Here is a 12,332-nt window from a genome sequence, read left to right as displayed (position 1 = left end):
CTGTGGATAAATATAACATTCTACAGAATCTATACATTACCATAATGGTATAGAGTATATTATACCATCCTTTATAACATTTGTAAAGTCCATTCCCTCAAAATCTAGGGGGGCATATCTGACAGCAGTAAGGATGTTACCTGATGAGAAGAATCCATATAATGAAAGCACATAGAGTATACAGGGTGTTCGGGATAAATTTGACATATTTATAATTAATTATATTTTTCCGTAAGTTACATGTATTAACACACACTTCTCTTCATTTAAAAGTTTGGACCCTTCTTCATTCATATACAAGATGTCAGAAAGGATGGATAGCTGGAACCCACCTGAATTATGGAAGAGAATAACTTGTATCATGATGATTCGTGCCCGCCATCAAAATAAGGATATTACGACTGCTGCCCAATGCTCCCTGAATACAGTAAAAACAATCAGGCATGAACTAGAGACTTGCAATGGTGACTACGAGGATGTAGCAAGAAGAAAGATCCCTAGCAGACGATCTGATTGCGTTCGTACAGCAGAATTCCTCGCAAATCTGCAGGAACAGGTGTTGAAGAACCCTGGCATTGGAATTCGGGCTTTGTTCGTGGAGTTGCTAACTGTAGTCAAGCCCTGGATAACAAGGGTAGCCAATGGTAGGCCGTATGTATGGCAGCAGGATTCGGCCCCTTGCCACACCTCTGGGAAAAGTCAAAAATGGTTGTCTGAAAATTTCTACGACTTCACCAGTCCAAATGTTTGGCCTCCAAACTCCCCAGACCTTAACCCCATGGATTATTTTGTATGGGGCGCAGTTGAAAAAGACACCAATCGCACTTCCAGTAATACAAAAGCCCAGTTAATGGATAAAATTAAAACAGTTTTTGCGGCCCTTCCCAGGGAGACTGTAGCATCAGCTTGTTCGAGGTTCCGAAGCAGAATTGAAGCTGTGATCGATGCTAATGGTGGTTATTTTGAGTAAATCTTGTTGATAGTATTGTAATTAACTCTGCCTGTAATGTTTTTTTGTCAATTCATTAAATTTAATAGATACAAAGAAGATTTTCTTTTTCCTTACGAAACTGTCAAATTTATCCTGAACACCCTGTACATATCTGTGTTTTGACAAACACAGATATGTATATACCATGTGCTTTCATTGACATGTTGGTCTGATTAATAAGTACTGTACCAATCTGTCAGAAGCATTCACTACCACTAGAATACATTGTCTTGAACTTCTACTTCCTGTTGGCCATAACCCCAAATTCTTATTCCTTGCATCCTCCTTCAGTAGAGTCCCCCAGAATATGAAATGCTCCATCTCCAAATCCCCAAGTATAAATTTTTACATCTAGCCAGATTAAAACGGCACCTTAGCAATTCATCTATTTTCCTCATCTTTTAGTTTTAAATCCTACTGAAGAGCACCATCTGTAATAATTCTACCTAGCTAGTATCATCTACAAACTATATGGTTAACATAAAAATTAGTCATAGTTCCATGCTTTGAAACAAATCTTTCATATCTGCCAAACAAGTGCCAATACATCAGTTTGATATTTACACACCTTTGTTGCAACTAAAATATTAAATAGTAAATTGATATTTTAACAAACAAGAAGTTTGAAACGAATTTGAATTGAAACAAAAAGTCAAAGAATAGTGGTAGAAAATACTCAAGAGAATGCAATCAGGAGTACATATCAATAGTTCAGATAGAAAAAAAAAAGTCATCAAAAACCTGAAATATGGAAAAGCAGCCAAAGTAGATGATATTCAATCAGAAATGTTCAAATATGGAGATATAAAAGTTTTGTTTGCTGTACTGCATAATCCAGAACGGTCAGAAGGTTGAATTTCAAATCATATTGGAACAGAGTATCCTCATCTTTAAAAAAATAATCTATATAATTTAAGCACATGGGGTATACATATCTATGCTTATCAATGTTGGTCTGATTAATCATTATTGTACCAATGTGTCAGAAGCTTTCACTACCACTGTAATGGATAGTGAGATGAAATTAAAAAAAAAAAGGGTGGGGATTAGTAAATAAAGCCATGTAAAAATTACAGAAAAATTTTCATTAATGGGTATTCCAGAGTAAGAATTATGAAAGCATATTTGAGAAGAAGCAAAGAAAAGTTATTATTATTTGTGGCATCTCCATGGAGTCCGGATACTCATCGCAGGATAACCAAATCAACATCAAATCATATACACAAATCATACTGTCATACCTCTCCTTGAATCCATTCACCATCAGGAAACTTACAATCAATTCTGGTAATCCATTCCAGTTCTGCACATCTCTACTAACCACACTCTTACACAACTTCCACAGGTGGTCCCTAGTTCTCTGATTATTTGTCATATATTGAAAATTTTCACTTGCACCAATTTTACAAAACCCCTTTAATATCTTAAAAGTTTCTATCATGTCCTCTATTTTCTGCCTATCAACTAAATTTTGTAACTCACAAACCTTCACCCTATCCTCGTAGAGAGTATTCCACAAACCTGTCATAATTTTGGTCACTTGTCTCTGAATCTTCTCAACCACCTCCTAGTCCCTAAGAAACCCAGGTGACCAATGTGTGCACAGTAGTCAAGATGTGGCCAAACCATAGCCTTATAAAGAGGAATTAATAACTCCCTTATCTTTACTTGTTAACGTGTTTTTTCACCATCCAAGCAATTCATTGAGCCATTTTACTATCTAGTAAAATAGTAACTTATTGCAAAAGTTGCAAACTTTTGCAATATGCCCTCTGAACTTGAACATTTTGTCCACCATTATCCCCAAGTCATTAACCTCATCAATTTCCTGCAAACCAATATCATCAATATGATACACCATATGCAACTTTTCAAACCGAAGTGCATAACCTTAATTTTGCAACATTAAATTGAAAAGCATCATCCTTTGTCCACAATGCCAATTTATTTAAATCATCCTGTAGAATATCTACATCACCTTTATCAATTATTGCCCCCCCCCATAAATTAAAGATACAAAGAAATTATATACTTCGTTTAATCCCTTATCCAAGTCTAAGCAAACAAGTTTGCACCTAAACTATTTTCAGGACTGGGGCAACTCGTATAAAGAAGCTAAGACATCACATCACTTGCCTTAGTATCCCATAGTGCAAAGCACATCTCCTTTTGGACATATATAATGTTATGCATTATGAGAAGGGTCACTACCAGACCAATTTTGACCTTTATTGAGGTCTCATCAGTAAGAGCAAGAATGTTGAAGTAATGCAAAAGTCATATTTTCATATATGCGTATATATGAAATATGACTTATTTTATTTTAATAATTAAAATAAAATAAGTATTATTAAAATACTCTGGATTAGAGAGAGGTTGGAAGTTTTTTCAACTTATTTATACTATAAATTAAAGATACCAAGAAATTATATACTTAGTTTAATCCTTTATCCAAGTGTAAGCAAACAAGTTTGCACCTGAACTATTTACAGGACTGGGGCAACTCGTATAAAGAAGCTAAGACTTCACCTGAATAGCCCCTCTTAAATCTTTCCCTATGTCTTTGATATACAAATCAAAAAGTGGTGACCCTAGTAATGAACCCTGAGGTACTCCACTAGTTACCATCATTCTCCTAGAACACTCCACCATATACTACTCTCTGGTGTCTGTCCATTAGCCATTCCTCGATTCATGTTACTAGCCTCATATCCATTCCCATCCTCTCCAGTTTTTGAAATAGTTTTCAATGTAGTATTCTGTCAAATGCCTTGGCAAAGTCAAGCAGTATCATGGTGTAGCCATTACCTTTATCCAATTCTGCTGTCACTTTATTATAAAATGTGAATAAGTTACTAAGACCGACCTAACCTTTACAAAGCCATGCTGCCCGCTATAGAGTATCACATCTTGGGATGTGATATCTATATAATTGAATACATGGAAAGTTGATGAATAAAAGAGACCTGAATCTGTTGCTGCCATGCAGATCATATAAGAGCTTTTTCAAATGAATGCGAGTTAGCCAGTTTTTTTGAATAATTCAATATTCATTCTGCAAACAGACAAATTAACCAGAGAATATGAAATGAAAAGCAGTCATGAACATTGTAGCATACAGTGGATCTTAGTACTGTCAGACAAACAAATGATACCAATGTGCAAAAACACTATGATAATATTCCTAAATTGCCTATTTTTGTTCAAAATTTTCAGAATTTATTTACTTACATCAAAGTTGATATCCATATAATTTACTGTAATTTCTATCCCTCTTGTTACAGGATCCACTTTTCCAACTCTATCAAAGACAATATTAACAGAACACTGAAAAAAGAAAAGAAAGAAAGAAAAGATATTAATATCACCTATAATGATAAACAAAGAAATTACACTACCTTGCACATACTTTTCATTCATTCTCAAGATAGAAATGCTAATATAAAAAACATGCAACAATTCACAATAATGTCCAGTTCTTAGTAACCAGAGTTAAACCAGTAAATAGATTCAATGTAAATTCAAAATAAATTAAAAAAACTGCACTCAATCTTCAAAGGGAAAACATCGTCTTTCTCACTTGAATTGTTGCATTTTTACTCATTTAAGATTTGCATAGCAACATCAAAATGATAATTTTTTTTGTCACGATTCATCTTAAATATGCCATTTTTGCATCCACAGAAATGAATATTTCTTTATATATATTTTTTTTTTGAGGGAGGGGATAATTTGGCAGTAGTTTAAAATTTTTTAAAAGTACTGAAAACCTCCAATTACACATTGGTTTATATATTGTTTTCCACATATGTTTTGTATAGATAAAAAATAAATCCACTAATGGCTTTTATTTCCCAACCTTGATCATGAAAAGTGGTATGGCAGACAACTGGCCCTATCTCTCACATGCTGAAACCAGTACAGGGTGGCTATAATTAAAAAGGAGGTGTTCAGAGCTCTGCAGCAAAAAATGTATTGGATGAAATTCAACCAAACTTAATGAAAGTACACTCATGGGGATTTTATTTACAGAAGATTAAAAATGGTACAAAATTCTACCAACAGGGGATATTTGGCACTATAAGTATGTGGATTGTGATTAATAAAACAGTGATGGCTAGAAGAGACACAACAAATCAATTTTCATGCTCAGATAACTTACAGATGTGGTTAAATATGTCCTTTCAGATGTTCTAAGAACTGCATTCTGTGAATGACATTTTCTACAGCAGAATGCAACAGATATGCATTGAATTGCCTCACATGCTGCATTATTCTGTCTTTCAAGGTTACTTAAGTCAGGAACATGCCTTCATACATCATGTGTTTCAGATGGCCCCATAACCAAAAGTCACAGGGGTTGAGATCAGTTATGCAGCATCTCTTGATACCTAACAGCAGAGGTGGTACAAGTCATTGGTCCTGTCAGGTGAAGTTCTTCGAAAAAGTACGGACCAATAATAAACAATGCAGCGAAGCCACACTACACTGTGACTTTCAGTGAGTGTAAAGGGGGCTGATGGAACACATGAGGGTTATTCACAGACCAAATGGGACAACTGTGCGAGTTAACACTACAGTTCAGATAAAAATGTGCCTCGTCCCTCCACAAGATCTTCCATGGTCATGCATCACCAACCTCCATTCAAGCTAAGAACATCAGGGCAATTGCATTCAAGTTTCTGCATCACTATGAAGCAAAGCTTGAGTATAGATCTTTTAGGCGAGAAAATCTCAGCATTTCGCACAGGATTTTCCACACAGTAGAGTATGGCATGTCCAGTTGCCTTGATACTGCCTGAGTACTGCTGGACCCGTGTGCGTTATTCATTCCATGTTCCACGACAGCAGTTGCAACTTCCTCAACTTGTTGAGCAATAATCCATTTGCGTCCTCGTTCTGGCCTCACTGGTAAAGATCCGCTATTTTCAAATCGTAAAATCATTTTTCTAAGATTTGTTATTGTCACTGGGCCTTTTCTCCTATCCTTCAAATACCAGAATTATTGAAACGAGGCATTAGCATTACTGCATTGCATAGTAAAGCTTGACTAGCAAAGCACATTCCAGAAAGGTGAGATCCATAGCACTTCGGTATTATCATAAAACCGTTTGTATTCCTTATATCCACTAACTCGTCAGTAGAAACAGTGAGATTATGCAAATATCACACAATTCTAGCACCAACTGTCTGCTGGTGGCAGAATTTTGTACATTTTTTTTTTTTTTTTTTTTTTTTTCTGTAAATGAAAACCTCATGTTCCAGAGTATACTTACACCAAGTTTGGTTAAATTTCTACCCATACATTTTTTTGCTCTGAACACCTGCTCTTTAATTATGACCACCTTGTATTACTATCTGAAATAGTGCATGTTCAATAGCCAATGTTTTTTTAAGCTGCAGGGTTAAAAATCTGAATTTCTGAGAAAAAAACTACTTGCTTGTGTCAGAGATCAACTAACTCAGGAGTAAGCTTAAAAAAAAAAAAAAATTCTAGTAAAAGTTTCTCTAGTCAGAGACTAGAATCAAACCTGTAATAGTTTTTCTTCTGGCAGTTTAACACTACAGAAGCAGTAATGTTAACACTGAGTCACACAGGTAGCTACATATTTATTTTTATTTATTTAAGTTAAGGGATATTGCATCCCATATTGTTTCTTAGCCGAATAAGAAACTCAAAGAGTTTCATGCCGACAGAAACTATATAAAGTTCGGCGATTCCAAGCATAAGCAAATACCTGGATACCAGTTACCGATATGGGTAGAATAATTTTTTGGGAAAAAGCAGCAAAACAACTTGAAATGATTCCATTATCCAATGACATTGTATCACGAAGAATTTCAGATTTGTCTTCAAATGTTAAGAAGCAGATAATAGAAAAAGTTCAGGCCAGTAAATATTTTTCCATACAATTGGATGAAACTACTCACATTACCAGCATGGCCCATCTTCTTACGTATATAAGATTTATAGATGGGAAAAACAGTGAAGGAAGAGTTCTTGTTTTGTGAACCACTGCCTGCTCGAACAACCTCAAATGAAATATTTTCAAAATTACACCAATTTATGAAAATGAATGATATAGAATGGAATAAATGTGTTGGTGTTTGTTCTGATGGAGCACGTGCAATGGTTGGGAAACACAGTGGCGTTGTTGCAAAAATTAAAGAAGTATCTCTACAAGCAAAATTTGTACATTGTAGCATTCATTATGAAGCTTTAGCTGCAAGAAATATGCCTGTTGCTCTGAAGACAATATTGAATGAAAGTGTGAGAATTGTTAACTTCATTAAGCCCAGAGCTAGCTATGAATTCACGACTATTTTCCATTTTGTGCAATGAAATGGGTGCTGAACATGATTCTCTTTTACTTCACACCAAAGTTAGGTGGCTGTCAAGGGGAAATGTATTGAGCCACGTGTTTGAACTTCGTTCAGAAGTGCAGATTTTTCTCTCTGACAAATCCTCAGACTCAGACTTGAATTATTTCACTGATGAACTGTGGCTTGCCTGGTTGGCTTACCTGGCAGATTTATTTTGCCACTTAAACCAGCTGAACACAAGCTTGCAGGGTGTGCATACTTCCTTATTCTTGGTAAGGATAAAACTGCAGCTCTTAGGAAAAAACTTGGCTTCATCATTAAAGAAATCGATACTGAAAACACGTGGTCCTTTCCATTGTTGGATACTTTCTTAACTGAGAATGAAATTCTTCTTCATAGTGAACTGGCAGTGAATGTAAGGAAGCATTCTTGGGAGTCTAATAACAGATTTCAAGGAATACTTCCCTGAAAACCTGGCTTCAGAATTTTGGATTAGAGAATGTTTTCCATTGATGATACCCTACCAGAAACATTAACTCCTTCCGAGAAAGATGAACTGATCGAGAAGTCTCAGGCAAGAGGATGGATTTAACAGACTTCTGGTTGGCAAGAAGAAATGCATATCAAATGATCTCAGAAAAAGCTGTAAAATTTCTGTTGGTGTTTGCAACTACTTACCTTTGTGGATGTGGGCTTTCTTATCTCATTTATATCAAAAACAAGTACAAGAATAAGTTGAACGTTGAACCCGATTTAAGACTTAAATTAAGTCAATTAAAACCAGACATTAAGAAGCTGTTTTTAATTCACACTGAAACAAGAATGAGAGTTCTGTAATTAAAAATGTTACATTTATATAAATATTTTAAAAAGGATAACTGGAAAACATTTAATGAAAATGAAAGGAAATAACTAAAGAAGAATTAGAAATCAGCCTGAAAGAAACAAGAAATGAAAAATCACCTGGAGAAGATAAGGTAGGTTCAGAACTATACATATATGAAGGAACAAGATTCAAAGAAAGACTCCTAACTGGTAACCCTCCAATAGAATATAATAAATTTAGTTTAATCCTTTATCCAAGTGTGAGCAAACAAAGTTTGCACCTGAAAGTATCTTCAGGACTGGGGGTAAGGTGGTACAACACCAGGACGACTCGTACCTTTTTTCCATAAAATAGAAAAAAGCAATTGTAATTCCTATCTTTAAAAAAAAAAAAAAAAAAAAAAAAAAAAGTAGTAGAGATGACCCTAAAAACTATAGAGGTATAAGTATACTAAATTCCTGTTACAAAATATATAGCAGAACTTTAAATAACAAACTAATAAAATATTCTGAAAACTTTATTTTAGAAGTAGAGAATGGATTTAGAAAAGGATGATCATGTATAGACCTTGCCTAAAATTAATATTAAAGAAAAGAAGAAATACAATTTAGAAACACATATTATATTTATTGACTTTGAAAAAGCATTTGAAAGAAGCATTTTATTTAACATATTAAAAGAAAGATAAATACCAAATAATATTCTAAAAGCTATCATAAGTATATATGCAAATATAAATAAGATTAAATCATGAGCTATCATATACAAGAGAGATAAACCAAGGAGTCCGACAGGGATGTCCCCTCTCAGATGGAATAAAAATTTCCATCAAGGTATTAAACTTTCTCCTACTATGAACTTAAACACTCACTTTTCTGCCGATGACCAAATAATAATTAGAAACTCTGAAGATAACTTACAGAAAGCTATTTTAAATCTAAATGAGATAACCAAAGATTATGGAATGATCAACAGAATATCAACAGAAAAATCAAAAACGATGGCCTTTGGACAAGATCCAATAAAAACTAAAATAGTAGATAACAAGATTTTAGAACAGGGGAATACATTTAACTACCTAGAATGTATGATTACATATGAAAATGAAAAAGATATAGAGCTAAAAATTGCAAAATATTTAAAAATAGTAAGTGTAATTAACTCTATGACTAAATTTAACACATGTGAACCACAGTAGTAGGTTTTTTATTATGTAAATATTTCGTCCCAGGTATCTTAGGACATCATCAGTACAGTAGAACAATACTAGGACTGACACAAAGTATAGGGCACGTACGTACAATGGAATCCAAATTGTGTGCAGTGGTGCATTGTGGCCTGAACTTAAATTAAATTACAATTCAGTTATTTTTACATAATTTTGTATGACAATTTCCCATACTTTAGGGATGGCAAGAACATCATTGCGGTTTAGATTTGGTCTGTGAAGTAGGATGTTCTTGTAATTGTTCTGCAATGATGTTCTTGCCATCCCTAAAGTATTGGAAATTGTGAGTATGAGAATGGCGAGTATGAGCACAGCAAATTCAAGGGGCCTTGACTGGGACTTATTTCCCATGACATACATCACTTATATTATCTGTAGACTGTTCCCTCTTCTTCTTTCCATACCCCTCACTGGAGGTTGCAAAATCTATACTGCCATGTGTAGTCAAGAAGAAAGAAGGAACTTGTTCACATTTTTTGAAGAACTAGAGAATGTGGTCCTTAAAACTGTGGAAAAACTGTTCCAAAACACAGAAGTAGATGGAATAAAAGATGTGGATGAGAAGTTGGTAAGTTTGGAGCCAGAATGCAAATAGGTGTTGAGCAGCAGATGTTTTCATGTTTACAGGAAAGTAGGGAAATGGTGACGGCCACTGTAGGATAAAGTGCATCACATCAAGGGGAAAAAGGTGATGTGATACACTTATGTCAAGAGAGGCTAGAAGCGTAAGTCGGTTCAAGAAGAGATATGTTATCTTGCATGGAGATCCTCATATTATCACAGATGAAGTGTGATGAAGCACGTGAAAAGAATTTCAGCATTAGAATTATGTGTTAGTTGAATATCAACTAATTTTTGATCTACATTGTGGAAATCTAATCCGAATGAACTCTTTCAACATATCCAGCTCTTATAGCTAATACGAAAATTAGCTATGCCTGGTATTTCAGTCCTGAAGGATACATTCAGGAGATTCTTTTATAAGGAGTTGCCAAAATGTAGGATATACCTGAATGAAGACGTAAATTTACTATCTCCATGTAATTGCAAAGTTTAAGAGAGATTTGCACGCAGCTATTGACTGGTCTTCTCAGCCATCTTTTATTTACATTTTCCTACCGTTTCTTATACTCTCGGTATTTTCTGATGACATCCTAACAAAGGTTATAGGAGGGTGCGCTAGTTCTTCTACCGGTATAGTTGCCTTTCTGAAAAGCTCTTTCAACATGGATTGCATTTGTTTTTGCAATCCAATGCTGCAATTCTCATTCAGATCTCTGGATGCTGTTCCCCTTTGCCGGAGTAATTGGTGCTATACTATGGAATTTTAAGATTACGTATTAATTATATATGTAACTCAGGTGGCATTGTGACATGTGGCTGATTTAGCTGTATAAAGTTGTTTATGCGTTTTAGTGAAATATTTTTGTTGAGGAGTATTTCTTTTAAAATTATGATGTTTAGGTTGAGCACATTGCATATAGGTTTGTGTAAATTTTCTATTGGTTTTTAGTGAGTATACTTTATGAAACTGCAGTGGTAGAGAATGTGTGAGCAACTAAGCCTAATTTGAGTAGAAGCTTATTATAGTACTTTGTTGTATGCAACTGTTTAAGGATTTCTGTTGCTAGTACTATGCTGCTCAATTTAGTTAAAGAATCCTAATATAAGGGGAGGGTTAGCAAGGGGGTCAACCACCCCTCCTGAAAAAACCCTACTGGTTACGAAACAAGCAGCACAGAAGCCTCGGAATTCGGATGCCTTTGAGACGATTATTAATCGTTTTGGGACCTGGAATATTCAAAGTTTGGTGAAAGAAAGAGCTCATTTTAATGTGACAAATGTCTTACGACAGTATAAAATTGGACTTTGTGCTGTACAAGAGGCACGATGGCCGGGACATGGCTCGACCTGCAATCAGGGGTACATGCTACACTATAGTGGTGACGACAGAGGACGAAAAGTACTCGGAACTGTGTTTGTGTGTGTGAAGAAGCTGTAGCGAAACGAAGGGAAGTACTATTGAACTACCTAGCAGATAGTAGGAAGAAAGCTGCATATGAGAGGGTGAGAAGAGTGGTGAATACATGTCTATGCAGGAAAAAAGCGGAAGTATCTTAATGAGAAAGTGGCTAATATAGAGAGAAACAGGTTGACGAATAATGGATGGGAGATGTACCGGACAATCAAAGCCATGTGAGGTGCCCAAACACAAGCGGCAACCATAAGAGATGAGAGTGGAAATCTATTAACAAACTCAAAAGATGCTCTCACTAAGTGGTGTAGATATTTTGCGAACTTGCTGAATGTCAATGCTAGAACGTCAATATCAGGGGATTATACTCCTGATCAAAATGCTGAACCATTTATTGAAGAGCTGATATTTAGTGAGATTACTCTTGCTATCCGCATGCTGAAAAATAATAAGGCTCCAGGAATGGACTGCATACCGGCAGAGCTCCTGAAGAATGGTAGGGATATCCTGCTGGAGCAGCTGCACCGGCTCATCTTGATGATCTGGCGAGAATAATGGCTGCCAGACGAGTGGAAGTAGTCGCTGATCACCCCAGTATATAAGAAAGGAGATAAGGCTCAATGTGGCAACTATAGGGGATGACATAATGTCTAACATAATATACCATAATGTCTAACATTATAACATAATGTTAGACATCACCTTGTAGCCAGTTGACAGCAGTAAGATGTCTAACATTATGCTAATGTGCCTCACACCATATGCAGAAGAGTGACTTGGTGACTACCAGACGGGCTTCCTCCTGAAGCCCGTCTCGGTGACTAATATTTTCATAAACTTTTCTAAAGCCTATGAAAATATTATGAACGTCCCGGTTATATTCCCAGCACTTTTCAAAAACTTGATGCAGCGTGAAGAGTTGGTCTACTGTAGAACGGTTCCTACCAACATGACGGACGACCTGAACATCATGGCGCATCAACGGGAT

The 12,332-nt window shown here is 35.5% G+C and overlaps 1 protein-coding gene across 2 annotated transcripts in view; it reads right to left on the bottom strand.

The window, feature by feature from the left end:
- The window catches only part of GPHR (Golgi pH regulator), a 314,568-nt gene that overhangs the window by 103,142 nt on the left and 199,094 nt on the right, over positions 1-12,332 (bottom strand). For both annotated transcript variants that reach the window (XM_090412614.1, XM_090412615.1), the window contains one exon: positions 4,223-4,318. In XM_090412614.1, coding sequence (XP_090268740.1) covers positions 4,223-4,318 — 96 coding nt within the window. The remainder of the gene's footprint in view (positions 1-4,222; positions 4,319-12,332) is intronic.

Source organism: Typopeltis vanoorti, chromosome 23, assembly GCF_054136105.1.
Source record: "Typopeltis vanoorti isolate ZY-2024b chromosome 23, IOZ_Tvanoo_1.0, whole genome shotgun sequence".
Taxonomy (NCBI): Eukaryota; Metazoa; Arthropoda; class Arachnida; order Uropygi; family Thelyphonidae; genus Typopeltis; species Typopeltis vanoorti.
Note: the sequence above shows the minus strand (reverse complement) of the source record. Positions and strands in the feature narration are given on the sequence as shown.